Source organism: Lacerta agilis, chromosome 8, assembly GCF_009819535.1.
Source record: "Lacerta agilis isolate rLacAgi1 chromosome 8, rLacAgi1.pri, whole genome shotgun sequence".
NCBI classification, from domain to species: domain Eukaryota; kingdom Metazoa; phylum Chordata; class Lepidosauria; order Squamata; family Lacertidae; genus Lacerta; species Lacerta agilis.
Window position 1 is genome coordinate 76,079,828 of NC_046319.1, and position 25,711 is coordinate 76,105,538.

General features: G+C 49.0%; 1 protein-coding gene across 2 annotated transcripts in view; it reads right to left on the minus strand.

The window, feature by feature from the left end:
- Positions 1 to 460: 460 nt before the first annotated feature.
- Positions 461 to 25,711, minus strand: part of EXOSC5 (exosome component 5) — a 34,295-nt gene continuing 9,044 nt past the window's right edge. The window contains exons 4-6 of one of the 2 annotated variants that reach the window (XM_033158404.1): positions 16,507 to 16,647; positions 12,561 to 12,650; positions 461 to 868 (exon numbers count right to left, since the gene is read on the minus strand). In XM_033158404.1, coding sequence (XP_033014295.1) covers positions 776 to 868; positions 12,561 to 12,650; positions 16,507 to 16,647 — 324 coding nt within the window. In that variant the 3' untranslated portion in view covers positions 461 to 775. The remainder of the gene's footprint in view (positions 869 to 12,560; positions 12,651 to 16,506; positions 16,648 to 25,711) is intronic. The other variant, XM_033158403.1, reaches the window with a different exon arrangement.

Below are 25,711 nucleotides of genomic sequence, written 5' to 3' on the forward strand. Positions count from 1 at the left end.
GCTCGAGCTCGGTCAGTACAGCACGAGGCTCTTGATCTCAGGGTCATGGGTTCGAGCCCCATGTTGGGCCAAAGATTCCTGCATCTGCGTTGTAGGGGGTTGGACTAGATGACCCCCTGTGGTCCCTTCCAACTTTTCTATGAACTGCTTGAGGGAAACGTCAAACAGCAGGCAACATGGGTGCCTGCAGATTTCAAACAGGGGAGGTTTTTCTCCACTGCTTCGTTAGGGTAGGCGAAGACAGTTTATAGCACAGTCGGGGGGAAGAAAAGAAAAGGAAAACATGTTCTTTAATGTCCACACACACGCAAAAAAAACTATTTTAGGCAAAGCGGAGAGCAGAGGATCCAAAAGGAAGAACTTGGCTTCACAACTAGGCCGAGCTGAGAGAAAAGTCACCTCGCAATCTGTGCGAAAACAATGTCTTTCATTGGGGGGTGGGTGGGAGAGACACATGCTTATCAAAATGGGAGAGAGCTTGAAGCCCATGTGCTCAGGGAGGGCAGATATGGAGCACCGCACAGCACAGCACGCACCCCGTGGCAACGAAGGCCCAGCTTTTTCAGGATCCTGCCATCTTAACCCACAGCCCGTTCCACAATCTCTGTTAGCGGCAGCCTGATCAAATGTCACCTCTCCTTTTGGAGCAAAGGATGCGCGAGAATGAAGGCTGGAGGCGCTGATCCAGCCAACGCCACGTAGCGTCATTTTTAAGCGGTCAAGTCTCTGCTCCGTTCCGCTTGGGGTGTGTGTGTGTGTGCGTGCGTGTGAAGAGTCACCACTTGGAGTATTTCCTGTGAGCCGAATCGCGGTAGAACTGGAAGATGGCGTCAGAAGCTCGCTGGGAAGTGGCAATGCATTTCTGGAGCTGTGGAGAGGAAGAGAGGTGGTTATGCTGGAAGGGGAAGGGGTCCCTAAAGATCTGGGGGAGGGGAAAAGGGTCCCCCCCAAAAAAGCCATAGTAGCACACTCGAGGGCGACAGCATTGTTGAAAGTGGCATATGGCAGAGATTTGGCAGCCGGTTCTCCTCTGCGAGGGAACCCTGTAGTCAGTTTCAGATTCCCCAGCTCCTGCCATTTTGGTTTGCCCTTGGAATCGACCATCACCGTCATCGTGAGTTTTTGTGTAGGCCTCTTTTCCATGGCAGAACCGTGCTCAAAACGGCTCACAAGAACGTACAACGCAAAGCACGACAACATTTCAAGACGATGCATGAACAGCTATGAAACAAAACGCCACACTGGTAGGGCAAAGAAATATCCCAAGTTAACAGATGCTGAAGTAATGCCTGACGGTAAATTACAAAACACCTAAATAGCAGCAAAAACAATCCCTGCCCATCAAAGGCCTGGCAGGGAGGGAAGGTAAGTCTATACCTGGGGCCAGAAAGATGTCACCGGAGGCACAGATTGAATTAAAAGAGTAGCTCCCAAACAGGTTACTAAGGAGACATATAGCTCCGGGCTGGGCTGGGCTGGGCTCCGTCAGTCATGGCAGAGTCAGGGCAGAGTCTTGATACCTGCGCATGCTGCTCTGCCTACCTCCTGCTCTGCAACGATGGAAACTGGTCCTGGGCAGCATGCAGGGCCCAGCTCCCGACAGAATGAATCAAAGCCTCCTCTTGCAAAGCCCGCCACTGGCTTCCCACAGCTGGCTTGCCAATTCCGGCCCCAGGCAGATGGAAAGCAAACCAAGGATAGACGGGAAAGGAAGAGAACAAAAGTTACGCTGAGAAGAAAGCGAGGGGATTTTTTCTTTTTTATGTGGGGGGAGAAAGGGTGCAGAGAGAGAATGAGAGGAAATATCTCAGTAGGGAGACAGGCAGGAGAAAGGCAGGGAGCTATCAAAGGGCTGAGCAACAAAAGGCCTTTCCGGGGCGGGGGAGAGAGGAGGAGAAATCAGATGCAAGAAAGGAAAAAAAACCCTGCCTCGCTATCCGTCTCCCGCCAGCTCCCTGGGGCCAATTAAACCTCAGCGCTGCTTCGCCCCCCCAACAACCTCTGTGAAGAATGGGGGGGTCAAAAGCCACCGCCACCACGCTCCCCACCAACGTTCCTTGCGTCTTAATTAGTCCATTTATATGCGAGGGGGAAAGTGTCCAAACCTCAAAACACACAAAAACAAGGATAGAGATCTCAACTCCCTCGCTTCCCCTTCTTGACATGGCAGACAAGCTGCCCGCCCAGCACTGTCAGGTCCCTCGGAGGACTTCCCAACTCAATTACCAGCCCTGCCGCACATGTGGCAGGGCCAGGGCAGCAGTGGCAGTGGCGGCAGAGGTGCAAGCGGCAGCTCCTGCTTCGACGTCTTAACCCGCATGTCGGCAAAGGAGGCAGTTGCATCTGGCAAGTGATTTACGGGCACGGCGAGCTGGAACGTAGACAAACGGCTGCAAATAAGGGAACCGGCTCGGCCCTCCCGCTCAATACGGCGTCACATCAATCTCCCGGCGCGTTCCGCAAGCAGACACGCTCGCCACACGAAGCGCAGCGCCGGGAGAGGGAGGTAAGCGCATCCTCCTGCTCTTTCCTCTGAAGCGTCTCGGCTGCCACGGTAAAGCGCAGGGGCAGGCCCTCAAAGTGGCAGGAAGGCCTCTCTGAGGAGGGAGAGGCGAAGGATTCGCAAAGAAGCCTCTCCCCCACCCCACAAATTTACTTTTGCTTCTTTCACCCACATCTCCGCTATGCATGGCACCCATTTAGACGCTGCGGAGTGATCCACGCCGAACCCTTAATGCACGCCCAGCGCTGGTTTTAAAAGCACAAGAACTTCCAAGGAATCCCCGGAGCTGCAGTTTCCCCCCTCACACAGCTGTAAAACCATGTCTGGTGTGCTTTACGCAATGGAGTGGAGACCATCAGCCATGATGGCTATGCTTTCCCCCACGGTCAGAGGCAGCAGGGCTTCTGAATGCCAGCTGCCGGAAACCGCAGGAGGGGAAGAATCTGCCCTTGCGGTCGGGTCCTGCTTGAGGGTTTGCCACGGGCATCTTGTTGGCCGCTGGGAGAAGAGGACACAGGATTAGGTGGGCCTTTGGCCTGTTCCAGCAGGCTCGTCTGTTCTTAAAAGGCTGTGTGAAAGCCACCCGAATCCCATGTCAAGGAAACCCGAATAACACGACTCATCTTCATTTTCTGCCAGTTTCCACAATTCTGTGCGATTTATTCCTGCTTCTGCTCAGTGCCTGGATGGCTGAAGCCCTGTTTCCCACTGGCATCCATGGCTGGGAATCTCAAGACATTGGCCCACATACTTTCAAGCCTGTCTTCACAACGGCAAGGAATAGAAACTTCCTTATTTCTTCCCCTGCAATGCGAAGCGAGGGCTCAATTCTGCGAAGGTGGAAGAGTGGGGGGAAATGGGGGGAGGGTCCTTTATAATATCAGTATGCGGATGATACCCAGCTCTACCTCTCTTTTAAATCAGAACCAGTGAAGGCGGTGAATGTCTGGGGGCAGTTGGAGGATGGATGGTGGCTAACAGATTGATTTTGAATCCTGACAAGACAGAAGTACTGTTTTTGGGGGATAGGGTGCGGGTGGGTGTGGGGGACTCCCTGGTCCTGAATGGGGTAACTGTGCCCCTGAAGGACCAGGTGCGCAGCCAGGGAGTCATTTTGGACTCACAGCTGTCCATGGAGGTGCAGGTTAATTCCGTGTCCAGGGCGGCTGTCTACCAGCTCCATCTGATACACAGGCTGAGACCCTACCTGCCCGCGGACTGTCTCGCCAGAGTGGTGCATGCTCTAGTTATCTCCCGCTTGGACTACTGCCATGCGCTCTACGTGGGGCTACCTTTGAAGGTGACCCAGAAACAGCAATTAATCCAGAATGCGGCAGCTAGACTGGTGACTGGGAGTGGCGGCCGGGACCACATAACTCTGGTCCTGAGAGATCTACATTGGCTCCCAGTACATTTCCGGGCACAATTCAAAGTGTTGGTGCTGACCTTTAAAGCCCTAAACGGCCTCGGTCCTGTATACCTGAAGGAGCGTCTCCACCACCATCGTCCAGCCCGGACACTGAGATCCAGCGCCGGGGGCCTTCTGGCGGTTCCCTCACTGCGAGAAGCAAAGCTACAGGGAACCAGGCAGAGGGCCTTCTTGGTAGTGGCGCCCGCCCTGTGGAATGCCCTCCCATCAGAGGTCAAAGAGATAAACAACTACCTGACATTTAGAAAATACCTGATGGCAGCCCTGTTCAGGGAAGTTTTTAAGCTGTGACATTTTAATGTATTTTAATATTTGTTGGAAGCCACCCAGAGTGGCTGGGGAAACCCAGCCATATGGGCGGGGTACAAATAATAAATTATTATTATTATTATTATTATTATTAAGAAGCAGGGAACGGGGAACCTTTCACACTAGGCAATACAAGATGTGCCCTTCCGACCTCTGCCCTCACCCCCCAAGACTACACTACCTCTCTCTTCCCACTCAGCTACTGTGCTCCTTCCAGGAGCTGGTCTAAATCCAGACAGGTGTAGCCGGACAGGCCTCCAGGTAGGTCAAGCTCACGGCCTGCTAGCCAGCTGAAATTGGAGGGCTGAGAGAAAGCTGTGCTGAAAACGGGGGTCCCCGAGGGTTTGTCCCCCTCAAATTATGGGGTGGGGGGACGAGGAGTGATTTTCCTTAGCAGGGGGGAGAACATAGTGGAAGAGAGGGGCGGCACATCACAGGGGTAAGCTGATGGGCAGAGAGCGAAGGTGAAAAAGCGAGATAGGAGACAGAGAAGACACCAAGTGACACAAGAGTTTTATTAAAGCATGATGGAGGGGAGTGCAGAGACCTAGAGCACAGGCTTAAGGCAAAGGGTGATGTGATCAGAGCAACAGGAGATGTAAAGATGCATCTTCCAGGCCACCCAACCAACATATTTGGACCTCGGCTCTGCCACCCCAAATCTAGCTATTGTGCCGTTTGTTAAAACGCAAGGAAATTTGATGGAAATCTGCCACGGTGTCATTCGGCAGCCGTTATTGGGAAAGTTCAAAGGGGTTGTTTTAATTTCCTCCCTGGCCTCGTTCCGCTGGACTGACAGGCATCTCTGAGCTGAGCTCTCTGAAGCACCCAAGTCTCGACGGGTGGAAGAAATGCAGGCATGGCTCTGTGCTGGGTCACAGACAGTACAGCCAACCCCCAAAGAGCTAGTTGTTTCAAACTGGATTAGCCACCCATTATTTAGCCAGCTAAAAACATGGGATCAACACTTAAACATTAACAGAATTGGTTAAAAATGAATCAAAGGCATGCCATTAATTATAATAAAAACAGCACAGCACCAGTCCTTTAACAAAAAAAAAAAATTCCCAAAAGCCTGTGTTGGAACAAGGTCGAAGGACAGCAAAGAGGGAGCCAGTCTAGCTTTTCCAAGGAGGGAGTTCTAAAGTCTGGGGGCAACCACCAAGAAGGCCCTGTCTTGTGTGTCTGTGTCTCAGAACCAAGGCAGGCTCATATGAGGGAATATGGGCCGCATATTGTGCAAGGAAACAAACTGGTAGCCAATTGAGTTGTTGTAACCAGCCCCGGTCAACATTCTGGCTGCAGCTCTCTGAGCCAGCTGAAGCTTCTGAGCAGTCGCGTGTAAAGCACATTACATCAATCCAAACAGAATGTAACTAAGGGATGTGTCACTGTGATATGTAGTGGAACTAGACCAGGCATCCCCAAACTTGGCCCTCTAGATGTTTTGGGACTACAACTCCCATCATCCCTAGCTAACAGGACCAGTGGTCAGGGATGATGGGAATTGTAGTCCCAAAACATCTGGAGGACCAAGTTTTGGGATGCCTGAACTAGACCATGAGAGAGAGAAGTAAGGACAGCTTACGAATATCACAGCATGCCACGAAGTGTGCAATTCTAGGAATATCATTAGACGACGGAAAAACTAATAATCGGATAGGACCAAGATGGAAAGCTACAGATGTAGTGGGAAAGGCCACAAAGTTAAAATGGACACATGCAGGACATGTGGCAAGAGGTGATCTAGGCCGATGGAATAAGGCTGGGTTCGCATGGAGACCCTACAAGTTCAAAAGACCAAGGGGATGACCACCCTATGAGATGGGTGGGCCATCTAAAACTAACAGCAGGGCTTGTGTGGAGACAACAGCTGTTTGACAGTGGAACAGGCTCCCACTGGTGGGCTCTCCTTCTCTGGAGTTTTTTAAAGCAGATGTTGTGTGGCCATCTGTCATGGATGATCTAGGTTAAGATTCCTGCATTGCAGGGGGTTGGACTGGATGATCCTCGGGGTCCCTTCCAACTCTACCAAGAATGTCAAAGAACAATGGAGAGAACTTGACGGGGCGTATGGCCAAAGATGGATGTGAGACGCTGCAAAAGAAAAAGATAGGCACACACCCCACATTAACTGCAACCTCACACTGCTATTTACATAGAAATATGAAAACAGCCATCAATTAAAGCTATACAACAGAACAACTAAGATGAAGTATAAAGGGGGTGGGGATGACTTTTTGAAGCTAGATGGTGGACTGTTCTGCTCTCTCTGTGTGTGTGTGTGTGTGTGTGTGTCTCACCCCGTGCCCAAACACTGCCACAGCTTAAGGGCTTATCACCTTCTCCTCCTTTTGTGGGCAGAGGACCAGTTTTTTCCAGACAGCCACCTATGAAGTAGATTTAAAGCGCTGCTGCAGAAGCCAGCCAAGCAAAACCTGCCCGGCTCAGGAGCCGCAGGGAAGGAGGAGGCAGAACAAGAACACTGCGGGGACCAGGCAGCTCTCGGCTGCAGCTGAAAATGATGGGAAATGGTGTCTTCCCTTCCTTCTCCTCTACACTGCACGGTCTCCAAGCCAGCAGCATTAGCATGCGGCTGGTGTCTCCGAGCTCATGCCGGCGATGGAAGGTAAATCATAATTATTTATTGCGTGTGCTCTTGCCGCCTGTTGCTCTTGCGAGAGGCAAAACTTTCCCCCAGCAGAGGATTTGGCAGCTGCTGATGGATGCCGGCTCTGTGCGCCGTTCGCCGCAGACACCCCAGCTCCTGGGGCGCTGGAGTGGCCCCCAGGAAGGAGAAGGAGTAACATAGAGAGCACGGCTCTCTTCGTATCATAGGGCTCTTTGTGGCAGAAGGCAAGAGATTCCTACAAACCCCCTCTTCTCTCCCTTCTGGGGAAGGAAAAGGCCATGAACGAGCGCATTTCAATTCCACCTTCCTGCCAGGCAAAAGCTTGTAAAGGGTTGGAGAAGGGCTCGCAGGAGGGGTGCTCAGGGAGAAGGGGGTACGGCTTGGGGAGAGTCCCATAGCTCAGCTGGAGAGGCTTGGAGGGCCACATTCAAGGCATGGGGCCAGAGGGCCCTCCCTGTCCCTCAAGGCACTATACAGTCGTACCTTGGATCCTGAACGCCTTGCGAGTCGAACGTTTTGGCTCCTGAATGCCGCAAACCCAGAAGGGAGTGTTCCGGTTTGCGTACGTTCTTTGGAAACCGAACGCCCGACGCGGCTTCCAATTGGATGCCTTCTAAAGTTTTAATATGGGAACAATGTTCTTTTAAATATTGCCTATAAATCTCCCATTCCTTTTTAAACTTTTGGGTTGATCTATCCCAGATCTTTTCCACCATATTCGCTAGTTCCATATATTCAAGCAGTTTAATTTGCCTCTCCTCTTTTGATGGGATTTTATCTCCTTTTCTCGCTGCCGTTGTTGCGTACAAAAAAATCCCTCCTTTTCTCTCTCGGAATGTCTGATTCCGTAATACCTAAGAGGAAGGCTGCCATTTTTTTTAATAAACGTCATTTAAACATTTTTTAAAATTCATTATATCTAAGTTCCAAAAAAGCTCTTTATTCTTTTTTGCAACCCCACCACATGCGGTACGTTGTTCCCTCTAGCTCTCTACACCTCCAGCATAAATTTGAGTTGGTTTTGTACATTTTGGCCAATTTGCTGGGGGGTGATGTACCATCTGATATAGCATCTTCATAAAGTTTTCTTTTATAGTAAAACAAGCCATAAATTTCAGTTGCCTTCTCCATAAAATTTCCCATTCATTCTGCCTACTGTATGTTATATCCAAAGTCCTTCACCCACTGCACCATAACCAATTTTACTTCTTCTTTTACAGGAAGAACTTCCTGGCAGTAAGAGCTGCTTGACAGTGGAACGGACCACCTCGGAAGGTTCCTTGCAGGCTTTTAAGCAGAGGTCGGATGGCCACCTGTCACAGATGCTTTAGCTGTAATTCCTGCATTGCAGGGGGTTGGACTAGATGACCCCTGGGGTCCCTTCCAACTCTACAAATTCTATGAGACCTTCTTCTCGGGTGTTAAAATAAGCAGAGGTGACTCTCTTGGTAGTTCTGCCACCCTCAGAAGCTGGGGGCGGGGGGGCAGGCAGAGAGTGGCAGCCCAGGAAAGTCCATTATTTGTGGCAGCCCCTAAATCAGTGGTTCTCAAACTTTTTTGCTCTGGGCCACACTTTCAGAATAAATATTTGCCACACCGATTTTTTTTTTTTTTTGATAGGAAATACACTGGAAAACACAACTAGGATTGTCCTCGGTATCACCTGGTGCTCTTGTTCTCATTTTGAAAAGATATCTATCCATATTATGCAAATTTTAGAAAAAATGCTTTTATAGTAATACCATGCCACCCTGAAATATTTAAACGTTTCTTTGATCATCCTTGAATCTTCCTGCAACTCATATATATATATATATATATATATATATATATATATATATATATATATATATATATGAGACCTTCTCGGGTTGCAATCATCATTTGTTTTTAGTGTTGTTTTTCGGTCTGACCTGCCTTTGAACCTCCTAGTGAAGGTTCCTGGTGAATAAATATTATTCTGATGGCTTATATGGATATAATTTGTAAGGGGGGGTGTATAAATTTCCCACTTCCTCGACTCTTGCCATAAAAGATGCCTCACAATACGTAAGATGAATCTCAGAGAGAAGGAAATATCAGTTTGTATTTTTCTGTTTCGGCATCTTCCTCTCTCTCTCTCTTTTTTTAAAGCACTAAACTGATTAGAATTCACCCCAAAACAAAAGCAATTTCTGCTCTCCCCCCCCCTTCTCTCGACAGAAACACTTGTCTAATTAATGGCGCCTGGCTGCCACCTCCGTTCAATAGCACATTAGCGTTCATAATTGTTCCTTTACAGCAGGACGGGCTCGGCGTTCCAAGCCGTTTGGCAGGGCCGCGGCAACAGTAATGAGAAACGACTCCGCGGCCCACGACCGGAATACTAAGCGGCTTCCCCAAATGTCTTTTGAGGGGAGGAAGAGAGGAAGCAATTCACACAGGCCCCGCTTCGCAGGCCCTGCCTACCTGACGCAGATACCTGTATCGCCGCCCCCATCCCTTCATGAATAAATCCCCCCTCCCCTCACTTTTCTGCCTTGGGAGAGCAAACAAGAAGTGATGGATGAGGTGGGACAGATGGCCCGGCCGATTCAGACGGATACGTCCAATAAACGTGACTGGCGGAGGGCTTTCCAAGGCTCCCGCCAAAACAGGCTGTCAAGAGCAATTTAAGGAGACTGGAGCTCCTGCTGCTTTGGCAACCGAGGCAGCGCCCGGCCGCCGGAGTGAGACCCAGTGTGGTGTAGTGGTTAAGAGCGGTAGACTCGTAATCTGGGGAACCGGGTTCGCGTCTCCACTCCTCCACATGCAGCTGCTGGGTGACCTTGGGCTGGTCACACTTCTCTGAAGTCTCCCAGCCCCACTCACCTCACAGAGTGTTTGTTGTGGGGGAGGAAGGGAAAGGAGAATGTTAGCTGCTTTGAGACTCCTTCGGGTAGTGATAAAGCAGGATATCAAATCCAAACTACTCTTCTTCTGCTGCTCAAACGGGCTCTGTGCCTGGGGTCTGCTAGCCTTCAGGGGTCAAGACCTGAGGGCAGCTGCAACTGCATGCATCCCAAAATGAGAGAGAGAGAGAGATGCAGTCAGAGAACCAGTTCTAGCCTCGGTGGTGGCACTGATATTCTTTCCTAGTACCACCGGCAGCCATTAATTTCCGAGGGAAGCGGCCACTTGCCGCCACGAGTCCCACCGGCTGCATGTTTCCTCTTTCGAAGCACCGCAAAATGAAGCCCCACACAACTGCCAAAAACGGCACGGCAAAAGGGCGAGAGGGAAGCAGGGCCTGGGACTCGGTGCAATATCTCACCTGAGCCACAGTTCCCATGGTAACTGACCACCTCCGTCCTGAGTGAGCCATGGACCCCCCACCACCACAAGGTGAGGCACGGCAAAGCCATCGCCCGAATGTCGATGAGGAAAGAAAGGAATGGCACCCAAGGGCTTCGAGGAGAAAGCACTCACAGAATCCAGGCCAAGCGATGGCCAGAGTCCCACAAACAATCAGAATGGGGCTCTTTGGGGTCTGGTGGTTTTAACTTAATGCCACAATTTTTTCCTTGTTTTATTTATTACATTTAAATACCACCTTTATATTACAAGGATCTTGAGGCAGTACTGTACAAGCTTCTCCTCCTCCTCATTTCATTCTCATAACAACCCTGTGAGGTAGGTTAGGCTAAGAGGTGGTGACTAGCCCGAAGTGAGCTTCATAGCTGTGGGGAGACTCGAACCCTGCTCTCCCAGGTCCTAGTCCAACACTCTAACCATTACGCAGCACAGTCTCTCTCTCTATCTCTCTCCCCACTTATTTTGAGCCAGAGCAGCTGTATGGAGAAGACAGCTTAACAAAGAGAGAAAGAAGAAGAAGAAGAAGAAGAAGAAGAAGAAGAAGAAGAGGAGGAGGAGGAGTTTGGATTTGATATCCCGCTTTATCACTACCCGGAGGAGTCTCAAAGCGGCCAACATTCTCCTTTCCCTTCCTCCCCCACAACAAACACTCTGTGAGGTGAGTGGGGCTGAGAGACTTCAGAGAAGTGTGACTAGCCCGAGGTCACCCAGCAGCTGCATGTGGAGGAGCGGAGACGCGAACCCGGTTCCCCAGATTACAAGTCTACAGCTCTTAACCACTACACCACTGCTGGCTCTCTCGCCAAGGATTAACTACAGCCACAATTGAACAGGCCAGGGTGATCTCTTTTTTTCTTTTAAGCCTTCACCTGGCACTGAAAAGGTACTGCCAAGTGTAGAAATCCCAGGCTGCTAAGTGCTCCCACTGCAGGATAGCAGCAGAATCCCATAGACTCAGGTTTGCTCAATGTGCCCTGAGAGGAGGCAGAAGGGGAACAGTCCAAGTCTGGGTTCTCATGCCTTCAGCTCTTGAAATGCGCGCGCACACACACACACACACACACACCAGCATTTTATTCTTTTAAGTTGCCTTGGGTGTCTTATCTGAAAAGCAGTATATAAATGCAATCAATCAATATCACCCCCCCACACACAAAGCAAGCAGATGCTAAAAATATTTCTGCAAGTGCCTAAGAGCCCAGGATAAATAAAGCAGCATAATCAGGGTTGGATCAAAGAAGGCAGAAGAATGAGAAATTAACTCTGAACCAAGAACGAATGGGAATGGAACCGAGAAGCCGTTTACAGCAGAGAGGTCACCCCGAAAGCCTCGGCAAAGCAGTTCTGCACAGAAAACCTGCTTGTCTGCAGCCCAAAGAAGCAACTTGTTCTCCTGGAGGACCAGCCTTAAAAGTTTAAATGCAGCCTCCCCCCCCCCCCAACCTGAATCCCCAGCTTTGAGCTACAATTCCTATTATTTACTTCGGGGTTTTGCTTTGCTTTTATTATCTGAAGGCAAATCAGCAGAGCTGCTGCTTTAAAAAAAATGTTAAGAAGAGCCCAGGCCAGGCCCTTAAAGGATGCCCACCTGGGCTAGCATCCTGGTCTCACAGTAGCCAGTCAGATGTCTACGGGATGTCCGAAAGCAGGTCATAGAATCACAGAGTTGGAAGGGACCCCCAAGGGTCTTCTAGTCCAACCCCCTGCAATGCAGGATACTCAACTAAATAATCCATGACAGATAGCCATCCAACCTCTGCTTAAAAACCTCCAATGAAGGAGAGACCACCACTTCCTGAGGGAGACCGTTCCACTGTCAGACAGCTCTTAGTGTCCTGATGTTTAGCCAGAATCTCCTTTCTTGTAACTTGAAGCCACTGGTTCGAGTCCTACCCTCCAGAGCAGGAGAAAACAAGCACGCTCCTTCTTCCATCTGACAGCCCTTAAGATATTTGAAGATGGCTGCCATATATCCTCTCAGTCTCCTCTTTTCCAGGCTATACATACTCAGCTCCTTCAAGCGCTCCTCGTAAGGCTTAGTTTCCAGACCCTTGACCATCTTGGTTGCCCTCCTCTGCCCACCTTCCAGCTTGTCAACATCCTTCTTAAATTGTGTTCTGCCCACCTGCGATTCCCAGCAACTGACATTCAGAGGCGGGCAGTAAATGCACGTGTGTCCTGCTTAAATCACTCCTTGTGTGTTTACAACTGAAGTGAATGCTCCCGAAAGATTATTCAAAGTGGACTCTGACAAACCGATGCCACAAGCAAATACGCAGAGAACCTTTGGCGTGGAATCTGAACTCGCTGAGGTTCGATGCACCTGGCCCAGGCCAGGCCATTATAAGACTCACCTGCTCCACTGAACACGTGCCCTTTGTGCTTGACATCAACACCTTCTTCTCAGTGCTGTCAATGGCAAATGTCAGGACCGACTGGGCTTCCTGCAAGAAGAAGGAAAAAAAGGCCCTGAGGTTTGCAGATATACAATCAAGATCCAGAGCCTGTAAGCCAGGATGGGTAAACATTGGCTCTCCGTTCAGGTAGGTAGCTGTGTTGGTCTGACGCAGTCAATATAAAAACAAAACAAAATAAAACAAAACTGTCCAGTAGCACCTTAAAGCTAAAGGTAAAGGACCCCTGACAGTTAAGTCCAGTCGCGAACAACTCTGGGGTTGCAGCGCTCATCTCGCTTTTCTGGCCGAGGGAGCCGACATTTGTCCGCAGACAGTTTTTCCGGGTCATGTGGCCAGCAGGACTAAGCCGCTTCTGGCGAAACCAGAGCAGCGCACAGAAACGCCGTTTACCTTCCCACCGGAGTGGTACCTATTTATCTAGCACCTTATATTATAGACCAACTAAGTTTGTTCTGGTATAGCAGCGAGCATGGCTGCCTTGATCTTCTCTAGACTAGTTAGACTAGAACTAGGAACTTTTCTATCCAAGTTATGTATTCGTACCATAAACTTAATTATTTTCTTACCTACAACAACAACAACCTCTGCGTGTTGATTGCAAAAGTCTAGTCTCCAAGATTTGCGAGCTGAAATACAGCTCAATCTGCATTGGCAACTGGCCCAATTACTCCATTACTTAAGAGTATTCCTGAGGGTGGGGACAGACCAACATAGGCTCCTGGGACAAGCACAGACCTGTCATAAAAGTTGTACAAAGGTGTACAAGGCTTTCAAAAAAAGGTCTGTTACCTGGTCTTTGCTTTCACCTCTCCCTTGGCCCTTCAAGCACATGAAAATTCCCCACCTGATTCGATCGGTAGCAAAGGTGCTTCTCTAGACTTGAGAAGTGTGATGGGCAACTGAATATGACTTCAAATTTTTTCATTTCCTACCTCTCAATCTCAAGCCATTTTCGGGATACAGCATTTTCTGCCGTAGCAACTAAGACTGTACAACATTCTTCCCAAAAATGTCCACTTGGTGACTTAGTTGTTACTGTTAAGGCAACTAGGAAGACTATTTTATTCTCTTGAGCTTTCTGTTCAATGTTCTGCTGTCTGAATCTGGCTGATTAAATCAGACCTGGCCTATTTAAGGTTTGCTGTTTTCCTGCTGGTGTTTAAATGTTTGGCAATTTAATTCAGTTTATTTTCTACTGCTGAATTGATTTACTTATGTGAATTGTTTTTGTGAGTGCTTACAATTTCTAACCAACTTTTAGTGCTAGTCAATTTACAGATATATAATGGTGGTGAAGTGAAGAAAATAACAAAGCATAATCTGGGTCGGTTAACCATCTGGTTGTCCTTAGAATTAGGGTGACAGAGGATGGGATTCCCCCCCCCCTTAAAAAGAACAAACATTCAGCGCTTGCCTAGGGATAAAGTTAGGGTGCTGCTCTGGATTACTGCAGAATATAAAAAATATAATCTTCTGCAGATATTGTGTGAGACACAGCACAGTTTCAAGACAGTACTGGATTGGTCATCAGTTATGCCTGGAGACACTCTTCCCCCTGCAAACGAAAATTCTAGAAGGAGATGCAACTTTGCATGTATTTAAATGTGGAATAAATTTCCCCTGATAAAGATATTTGAAGCACACTGGGAATTATTCATTAAATTATTCTTGCACCTAATTGGCTTCACCTTCTGCATTTCCCCCAAGGCATTATTGGAATGAGAAATGGAAAAAATGTCCTTTGGTTATGTGGCAGAAAACTGGAAGGTGCATTTAAAAAAAAAAATGGCTTGCATGATTCATCGAGGCAGAGAATGCTACGGTACTTGGATCTGCATGCCCCCTCCCTCCTGTTAACCGTCTCCAAGCCAAACTGTCCATCTTTGGGCTGGCAATGCACAGAACTACCTTACGTGTTATGTTAAGAACTGGGGGGCCCACCCCGATCTTTCTGGGGAAAGCTTTCAAGAGAGAGCAGGCAGCAGACAGAGCCAAATTGCAGTTGATTAAGGGGAGCCCTGGGTAGAGAAGGCAGCTGGCGATGGATTGAATCCGCTGGCCGATAAAAACGAGCAAAGCCATTAGGAAAGGCAGCGAGGGCCAGGCAGCAGGGGACAGGCAGGCAGAGAGAGAGAGGAAAAAGAGAGAGAGAGCTATTGACCTGTCAGGTCACCATAAGCAATTACCCACCCAAGCAGATAAAGGAGCGAACGATAGGTCTGCATCCCTTCTGTGGCACGTGGCACCAGGCCAGCTGTGCGCCTGCTGGATGGCAAGTGGGGAGTGAAGGCAACCTGGGTGAATGGGAGCCTAGCCAAAAGCCAGAGATCCCCAACGACCTAGGACCTTCTCCCCTGCCGCAGCTGCGAGTGGGATCCCAGAAGCCCCCAGGGTTAGAGACTTCATGGCTAACCTCATCTCCCTGCCGATGGTGGGGAAACCAGAACCCAAAACGTCTGGCCCTCACAGCTTTTGCACCCCCCCCTTTCTACAACCACTCTCAGTTCCAACCTGATACCGTAATTGCCACCTGCCCAGTCTGAATTAATTTTAAGATATATTTTAATTAATTGATGTCTGTTTTTATGCATATTGTGTTGTTTTTATGATGTTAGCCGCTCTGAGCCCGGCCTCAGCTGGGGCGGGCAGGATACAAATAAAATTTTATTATTATTATTATTATTATTATTATTATTACTACTACTACAAAGAAACGCCTGTTTTTGTCTGTTTTTATGCATATTGTGTTGTTTTTATGATGTTAGCTGCTCTGAGGCTGGCCTCAGCTGGGGAGGGCAGGATACAAATAAAATTTTATTATTATTATTATTATTATTATTATTATTATTATTACTACTACAAAGAAACGCCTGTTTTTGTCTGTTTTTATGCATATTGTGTTGTTTTTATGATGTTAGCTGCTCTGAGGCTGGCCTCAGCTGGGGAGGGCAGGATACAAATAAAATTTTACTATTATTATTATTATTATTATTATTACAAAGAAATGCAGGTGCTCTGCTTTTCTGTCTCTCCCCAACTGGGTTCCCTCTCCCCTGATGTTCTGGACTACAGCTCCCACCAGCCCCTGCCAGAGCAGTAGGCTATCTTATGCCACGACACGCACGCGCAGGTAAGTCTCAAAACTCTCTTCCCCAAAGGGGAGGTGCAAGGGCCCCAGCTGCTTGGCTAGATCTCCAGAACATGCTTGGAGCCAGCTGCCCGCAAGTACTGGACCCACCTGTGGGAGTCCACAGTCCTCCTTCACCTTAGTAGGCAGCACTCACCTGGAGGGATGCTTTGGCCCAGGCGTCAGTCACATGCATCCAGTCCCCACCTACCATCCAGGCCAATTTCAGGAGCAGAGAAAACTGCCTTATACTGAACCAGGCCAATGATCCATCCAGCTCAGTATTGTATACACCAGCTGGCAGCGCCTCTCCAGTTCCAGGCAGGAATCTCTCCCAGCCCTATCTAGGGATGCTGGGGATTGATCCTGGGACCTCCTGCCTGCAAGGCAGTTGCTCTGCCACTGAGCTACGTCCTTGCCTTGATCTTTCAGAGGGGCGACTTGTTGCATTGCAGCAATACAGGCGTTTGAAAAGAAGCATCTATCAAAAACCTCCTCTTTTACCCAATGAATGCAGGAGCCCAAATGCAGATAGCATTGGGCCATCTTTTTTACTAGACTGAACTGAATCCTGCCAAGATAAGGTGACTAAGCCCAGCAAATTTCACCTTCTTTATTTCAAGCTGAAGGGCACAAAAAGGCATGTTTCCTCCGCCCACCTCTCCTCAAATCAGTGTACCGTTGATCTCTGGAACTCCCTGCCACCAGAAAGAGCAAAGGCATTCCACCCCCTTGCTGAGACATCAGGATACCCACCTTTTCCTGCTTCGCTGTGGGGTCCAGGGTGATGTTGCCGTCTGCATCCAAAGCACACGTCACTCCGCAGAACAAGGACTTCATGGGTAGCCCTGCGTCCATCAGACCCACGCAGGTGGCATTCAAGCAGCTTGCTAGCAGCTGCAGCGGTTTTATTAAGGAAAAAAAAACAAGTCCCTTAGGAGCCAGGAACAACCCTGCATCAGCAACGGCACACAGCACAACACAGAAGAACGTAAGAAGGGCCTGCAGGATCAGGCCAGTGGCTCATCTAGTCCAGCATCTTGTTCTCACAGTGGCCAACCAGGTGCCCCTAAGGAAAATTCGCAAGCAGGAACTGAGCACAAGAGCCTCCCCTCCTCTCCTTTGCTTTCCAGAAACTGGCACTCAGAAGCATTTCTGTCTCCAGCTGTGGAGGCAGAGCATAGCCATCATGGCTAGAAGCCATCAACATCCTTCACCCTGAATCGGTCCAATCCTCTTTTAAACCCACTTAAGTCAGTGGCCATCACTGCCTCCTGGGGAAGCGAGTTCTTTTTTTTTTCCTATAAGAATTTATTGGCATTTTTCTATAACAAACATATACCCACACCCACACCTACAATTAAACAAATGCAAAACAGATAAAACAAATACAAACAATGTCAAGCTTTCTTATTGCATCTTTCTAGAAAAAAAAATTTCTAATTCCATATCTTGACTTTTGACTTCCCCTGCCTTTTCACCTTCGAGTTTGTATCCTTGATCTATTTTATAACCATTTCTCCTACAAAAAAAAAAAAAAACATTAACTTCAATTGTATAATTACATTCAATTATATCTTCAACATTTACTAAAAATGCATCATCATAATAATACCTCACCATTTAATCTTCTAAATCCATAAACTTAATCCACTTAAATTCACTTTGCTTATACTCCACCTCATAGATCTTCGCAAATCATTCGCATCTAATCTATCTCTTCTATCCTTAAGGTTGCTGCTAGTAACGTAAAAACTTGAAATATCTCCTTTCATGTTCAAATAAAAAATATAACAAAGTGTTGTTGACAGTATTCACCCTCCGATTTCAATTTACCATATCAGGCTGCTTAGAGTTTTACTTAATGCTTCACCCCACACCCCCTCTGTCCATTATTCTTCTCCTGATGGCATCGGCACTGAACTTCCATATCTCTTCCCTCTCCAAGCGTCCACAGATCCAGGCACAGTCCAAACCTCTCCTTGCCGCGAGTTCAGAGGTGTCCCTCTCATCATCTCTCAGCTTCTTCGGTTCTTTGTAACATTCCTTTTCTTCTTGTAGATGCCTTAATTCTCTGTCCCTGGCCCCCGAGCTCACACCTCGGGGACTGGATATACGAAATCTTAACGTCGCCTTGGGGCTGCCACCCCCAAAAGGCGAATTTCTTCTCCGAAGTAGCTCATTCATTTCACTCCATCTTTGCATCCATCCTCTCAGCTCTTTGGCAAGGCTTTCTTCCAAAGTATCAAAAGTTTTGTAAGCCTCCTCTGTGGGCAATTGGTTCCATTTCAGACCCCCACACAAGACTTTGACTTTTCTATAAAGCAGTTCCACCTTCAAGGCAGTGAGTCTCTGTTCGTCCGTTAGTCCAGAGTTCAGTGCCAGTTCAAGGACGAAACCCAGCATACTGGCAGAGGAGGAGGAAGCGGGTGTCATATTTCTACTCCCCTCTTTGTTCGTCGCCATTTTCCTGAACTGGAGCGCAAATACCGCAACTTTAAAAGGAGATATTTTCCTCTAGTTAACTTCCCAAAAGAAAAGTTTGCCAGTCTCCTGTGTCAATTTTAGATACATTGTAACCAGTTCTGTAGCAGCAATCACTCAAATTGGTTAGATTCTTGAGCTCGAAGGGAGGGAGGGCAGGCTGCCATTCTCCTTCCCCCCGGATCGTTCCAAAAGCACAATTTCTAATCAAATTCTTTACTCACGACCACCGGGTTCTTTTAGCTCCATTCTTCACAGGTAGAACTTGGACGCTCACCGCGGGCTCTGTCGCCGCATTTGCATCCCGGTTGGGGCATGTCCCCGAAGCCCGGCTCCGTTTGCCCTTCACCCCCACTCCCCCTTTACAGGGGGGGCAAGGGAAGGGTTCAGAGCCTCCGCGGGCGCAGCCGGGGAGCCCAGGGTGCGGGACGCTCTTCCCGCACCCCAACCGGAGCCGCGCGCTGCGGTAGCGCGGCTCCTAACCCCCGGGATGGACAAGGCGCTTCGGACCCGAAGCAGCCTTCGACCACCCGGCGATGGCGTCGCCGCCGGAAGTGCCTGGGGAAGCGAGTTCAACAGCTTAATGATATCCTTTTGTCTGCCTTGAATCTTCCAACATTCACCTTCATTCTATGTCCCTGAATCCTTGTGTTAGGAGAGAGAGAGAGCAAAAACAACTTTCCTCTATCCGATTTCTCCACCCTGTGCATAACTTCTATAAGCTTCTATCATGTCAGTTCTCACTTGCCTTCTCTCTAAACTGAAAAGACCCATCTGCTACAACCTTTCCACCTAGGTGAATTTTTGCCTGAACCTTTTCCAACTCTGCCGTGTCCATTTTGAGGCGAGGCAACCAGAACTGCACACAGCATTCCAAATGCACTTGCACCCATAGATCTGCATAATGGCATTACGATATCAGCAGTGAATATTTTTCACAAATTGCTAGGGTAAGCCTTCTTCTGTAGCTTGGTGCCTTCTAGATGTTCTGGACTATCACTCCCACTAACCCAGCCAGCAAACATCTGGAGGGCAAAAGGTTGGGAAAGGCACTGCTAAGAAATCGAGGAAGGCCACAGGTCTCATGGAAAGCAACCCCCAATTATTAAAGAACCAAGGAGTGTATCCACTTCAACAGTGGAGTGTACTCCCTCGGGAGTTGTGGACTCTCCTTCCTTGGAGGTTTTTAAGCAGAGGCTGGATGGCTATAGTTGAGATTCCTGAACTGCAGGGGGTTGGACTAGATGACCCATGGAGACCCTTCCAACTCTACAATTCTATGAAACCTGAGACGGGGTATTCCACCAGCATGGAGAAGCAGCGCAGATAAACCAGTCGAACACAAAGATTGATTGTATTCAAGTTTCTTATTTCTGAACCTAACAAGTTTGGGGTGGAGGGAGGCGAAGCAGCTTGGAAGAATGCAGAAAATATGCCAACTCTCCAAACCCAGTCAAGCATGGTGGGAGCAACAAAAACACATCTTACCACCGCCTCTGTCCTTGTTTCAGGGTAACCAGGGTCACAGATGCACATTTCAGCATTACACGTGTGCTTGCGGGGGTGGTAGAAAACATTTCATTACCTCTAAGGCCTATTTGGTTTCATAAATGCCTGCTGCTGCTTCTCCTCCTGTGATCACAACCTGGTTCCAACACTCGGCTTATCGGCTGCGGGAAAGGGTAGAGAGAGACCAGGAGGAATTTTACTGCTGTGTCCCATCAACACAGAGATATCCACCTGCGCAAGAGGCCTTTCCTTCCCCCCCCCTCCAAACCTGTTCCAAAGGGTCGGGAGAACCCCTAGGACAGGTTCTGAAGGGGAGAATTTTCCATTGCACAGGCTAAAACCCTCATGCTGACCTAATGATCTCCTTAGCACCAGAATGGATTCTGCCCTGGGCGCCCAAGAAACCAGTAACTGGTTCCATTGGTTTCCTGCTTCGTCTTTCCCATCTGCCTTCCCCAACCCCATTTTTAACCTGGCCTGGGAGAGGTAGCTCCTTTGGTTTTCTCCTCCCCTTAGAAACCAAATGGTGGCTTAATCCAGGCTGCAAAAGGGTGGAGGCACCTTTCTGCAATATTATCCTCCCTGTAAGGGCCCAATGAACAGTGTGTGTGTGTGTGTGTGTGTGTGTGTGTTTGCTTTTTTTTTTTTAAATGGCTGAGCCATGGGGAAAGTCCAAAGCATCTCTCACTCCTGGCATCCTGCATTTCCAGGTTAATCAGCCGGCTTCGGCGGGATGCTCAGTGGCAGATGGAAACGAGGGCTGGCAGCTCTCGTTATCCGGCGCTGACTAACTGAGATGGCAAAAGCCTTGGGAGGAAAGAGACTAATCAGAGGCCGGATCTGGGAGCTTGTGGAGGGGGGGGGAGAAAGGAGGGGGCTGCGAGGCTGGGATCTTGAAACAGCTACCCGCAATGAGGGGGGAAGAGAGCACAAGCACAGGCCACACAGCCCCCAAGGCCCACCCACAGAATTGTCCCATTAAGCCATGGAGCAAACCAACCTGCTCCCTGACCTGCCTCCCTGGGGGATGTCGCCTAACCTGTGTCAGAAGTGTCTTGCTGCACCACACCAAAGATCTACCTCGAGGTTGGCTCCCCTGCAGCCCTCCAGACTTATTTATCTATTTATTTGATTTATATACTTCCCTTCATCGCAAGATTTCAGGGAGGTTCACAATGCAACATAAAAACACAAATAAACAGTTAAAATGACGAAACAATAATGCCCCCCTCCCACAAAAAAACCCCAAACATTCAAAAGGCTGTAGAATATTAATCCATTCTCAAGGAAATCGGCCCTGAGTGCTCACTAGAAGGACAGATCCTGAAGTGGAAGCTCCAGTACTTTGGCCACCTCATGAGAAGAGAAGACTCCCTAGAAAAGACCCTGATGTTGGGAAAGATGGAGGGCACAAGGAGAAGGGGACGACAGAGGATGAGATGGTTGGACAGTGTTGTTGAAGCTACTAACATGAGTTTGGCCAAACTGCGGGAGGCAGTGAAGGATAGGCGTGCCTGGCGTGCTCTGGTCCATGGGGTCACGAAGAGTCGGACACGACTGAACGACTGAACAACAACAACAGAATATTAATCAGCCAAAGGCCTGGTTAAAGAGGAATGTTTTTGCCTGGCACCAAAAGATATATAAGGAAGGCACCAGGCGAGCCTCCTTGGGGAGAGAATCCCACAAGCGGGGAGCCACCGCAGAAAATTCTTGTGCTGCCACCCTTGTGTGGAGGAGGCACACAGAGAAGGGCCTCAGATTATGAATGCAGAGTCCAGAACGGTTTATATGGGGAGAGGCAGTCCTTGAGGTTGCTGGGCTCCCATTATCCCTGACCATTTGCCAGGGATGATGGGAGTTGGAGTCCAAGGGCATCCAGAGGGCCACAGGTTAGCCACCTGTGCTCCCAACCAAATGCCTCGCTACGAAAGCCCACAAGCAGGGCACCACAGGCTTTTCCCTGTGGTTTATCCTCAGCATCTGCTACGTGGAGGTAAACTTTCTCTGAACATGGAGGATTCACTTAGCTGCCATGGCTAAGAACTAGCCACCAGGGCAGGGAGGACTTTTAATACACGCACATATGGAAATCGGAGACCAAGCTGGGGCACTGGCAGCTGCCACGCACCACAAGAGAAGGCCTAGGAAATCAAGAACAGCCCTACAGGATCATACCAAAGGCTCATCTAGTCTAGCATCCTGTTCTTTCAGAGGGGCGTAGGAACAACAGCAGCGAATGGGAAAGAGGGAGAGAGGGTCAGCAAGCCTGCTAGAAAGATCCCTGTTCCTCAGCAGGTAAATAGAACAGGTAGGAGGTGAGCTTGGACTCCAGGGGAAGGATGCTCTATGCATGGCTCTGGAAGGGCACTGCCATGTGCTGCAGCCTTCCTGGGTGCCAGGAGACCCACCTCCCAAGCTGCACCCACAAGTGATCTCATTTAGCTCTCGGGTGTGAAACAGCTCTGTAACTGTGGCAGGACGTTTACAAGAGGGTTAACTGGCAAGCAGTTTCTGGCAAGACTCTGGAGACCTCAGAGATACCTTACAGAGTTTCTGCAAACCCCAAAGGGCTGAGCATCAGACACTTCTGTGCTTTACTCAACTTCCATCTTCGCCACAGGATGGCCTGGGGCAAGTCAGCCTTCCTCACAAGTCGCGCTTCCCAGGGCTCCCCTCCTGCCTCACAGGATTTCTCACAGCCGAAGAGATGAGGAAATTAGCCTCCATCCTGAATGTTAGGGTACGGAACCAGTCGGGAATCTTAATTAATGAAACCTGATTAATTCTGCAGCAAAGAAGGTTCTTTGTCCCCGCCCCCACCCCATGCTGGAGGGGCCATGAAACCAGGCAGGCAACCTCAGCGCGGGCGAAATGAAAGAGCGTGCCGCTCTCAAACCGAAATTGCATTAATTCCTTCCGAGCCACTGTATATTCAGATTTGATAAAACACCGCGACACCCAGAGTTAATCTCTCCCGCGCCACATTTGAGGCTCCGTCAGAAACGGCAGCGCTGTCATTTGTCACCGGGAGAAACAAACAGATAAACTGTGCCACTTTGGAAGCGGGTGGAAATCTCCGCTCTGCCAATTACGACCCCGTGGCCTAGCTGCCCTGGGACACTGATATCTGGGATGCAGCTGATAATCCTAGACTGAATCCTAGATATCCCTCAAATATCTGACACAGCAGCAAGCAGCTGGATGGTTTTGCTGATCAGGATTACTTATCTGCAGAGCTGGGGTGACTTCCTGGTTCTCAAGGCAGGATATAAATTATGAAACTTGGGGGCGGGGGAGAGAACAGGCCCCCAAATCACAGCAACTCCCTCTCTAACCTACTTCCAACAGAACTTTCTGGACCTTTGGATTTTTTTTAAATGTAACTATGTGATGTAATGTAATGTAACTTGATGTCAAAAGATTTTGCGAAAATTAAAAACCAAGATTTTTAATGTGGGCTAGGTTTGAGCTGTAAAAGAAGATTAAGCGGCCTGCTGATGAGAAGCAGGAGTGTCAGGAAAAGGTGTTGAAGCAAATGCTGTTATATATGCCACAGGGATTTTTATTTTTATTTTTGGACCGGGGGGGGGGGGGCGGAATACAAAGATGTTCCTGCATTTGGCCAAAGTCCACACTCGCTCCCTAATTCAAAATGCCTGCATCCCAAGAAGAATTGCTGCGATCAGCCAGAAAACAGCCCCATTTCTCCTTTTCGCAGAACACCTGGCAGAAGCTAATATTTCTCTCCATCCCTCAAGCTTTTATTAATGGCTCTGGGTTGGCTGGAATGCTATTAGGCTGAACACCAGCGGCAGCCACAAACCCGGCTGGCAGATGCATACAGCAAAGACAACCGATTTAATGTGCCACAGAGAAGCCCTTCTCTTCCTTAACCCGCTTCTGCCTGGCCGCTATGACTTCCAGCGTCTGCTTAATTGCCGTTTTTGTCCACATTCACCAACCTGATTATGCCAGAAGCAGATTAGCAAGAGGAACCACCTCGGCCAGAGACTCCACTTAAGTTAATGGCATCTGAGACGTATGACCTATAGATTTTTTTGTTTAAACTGAGCTGGGGAAAAGATTACTTGTAATTATACGGTAGAATGTGCAACAGCATAATATTTATTTACTTTTGCTCACATAAAATAAAATGTGATCAGGGATCGGCGACCAGCAGTCCTGGGCTAGATCTGACCACCGCCCTCCTCGTTATTCACTCTCAGTCTTCCTCCAATCCTTCCATAAAATGGGTAGATGGATGCGGCGGGTGGAGCGGAAGAGGAACAGGGGAGCATGCAAGCAAGCTGAACAGCTCTCCACAACCCCCACGCCACCCCTGCCCACCCCAACCATTTTCAAAAGGGGCTTCCAAGAAAGAGAAGGGTGGATTTTCTTCCCTCCCCCATTCCTAAATCATCTCTTTCTTCCTCGGATACAGCAGGTTGGGAGAAAGAAGGAGCTCCATCTGCCACCACCACCAACCCGCTTTCAAGTTGGATCCTTGCAAAATTACATTGCTGACGAGGATGTTGGCATTACAGAATTTTGCATGAATATGGCTGCAGGTCAAGGGGGAGGAATCTGTGGGTGCTGAGGAACCTTCGGCCCCAGAATTGTTAACTGGCCCACCCCTGCCCTTCGCAGAGAAATGAGCTTCCTAAGAACTGAGCTGCATAGCCTAAAACAGCCGTGTTTCAATAATACATTTTTTTTTTGAAGTGCTTCTGCCACCTGCTGGCCTTAACATCTTCACGTTTACTTTTATTTCCCTCACCGGCGCAAACCCTTGCAAGCTGCCTTCGCCAACCTGGCGCCCTCCAGATGTTGTTGGACATCTGGTGAAGGGCTTTCGGACAGCGGGGAAGAGCTAGGTTCCTCCACAAAAGGAAAAATGCTTCTAAGAAGGAGCACAGGACTTAAACCACTTCATGCTTTCACAGGCCGCTAGTAAGAGGCTAAGGAAGGCCACATTCACACTGCACATTTAAAGGGGAGAACAGAGGTCTCCTAGCAACTCTCAGCACACTTAACAAACTGCTTCAAGTCCCTTCAATGCATGGTGTGTCCAACGTATGAGTGGCTGAAAGAATCAGCACTGTCCCTGCCACTGCCTTAAAATCCTTCCCCTCAGGCAGGCCAGAGGTTGGATCCTGCCCTAAGCCTCATTCCCATTTTTGCTGGCCAGAATGCTACATACCCCAGAAGACGACATTTTCTCAAAACCGATGAGGAGGTCTTGTGCAGGGAAAGGCCCCAGGGGAACCCATATTTTACAGACACAGGAAAAGGAGAAAGTGGGGAGGCCATCAAAGATGACATTGTGGTGCAATTGGCAATCATCTCTGACTGTAGGCAAGGCCGATGGAAGTTGGGAGTCCAATGTTTGGAAGGCCACAGGTCCCCCCAGCCCTCATGTAAGGGAACAGTCTCAGAAAGAGTAATTGCAAGTTCAAGGAAACCTTGACCTGGTTTGACTTGGGTGCAATATTGGCACGTCTCTGTTGAAGGAGAACTGCCGTGGAATCGTGGTTTCAGGGCTTCCTTCCCCAAGAACCGCTTCTCTCTCTCTCCCCCCCCCCCACGACTGAAAAACAATCCAGCATCTGAGCCCATCTGTATCTCAGACGCTTTAGCAATAAAGACTTCCTGATCGCTCGCAGCAATTTGCGCTCATTACCTCCGTAACTGCTAGAACAATCTGACAAGGTGCCCCGGTACGAAGTCTATCTTTAATCACCGTCGGGTGGGAGCCTGAGCGGAGGGGGGGAGAGAGAGAGAGAGAGGGAGGGAGAGAGAGACAGACAGACTCTTGCCTCTTGGCTGGGGCTGCCACAGAGAACACCCTCTTTAAGTTGTGGAACTTCTTTCCCACAGAAGTGGATCCAGCACCTTCGCTATCCTGTTTCGGTCAAACACTGAAGGTGCCTCTGACACGTGAATTGCATATTTTTAGGAGCCACCA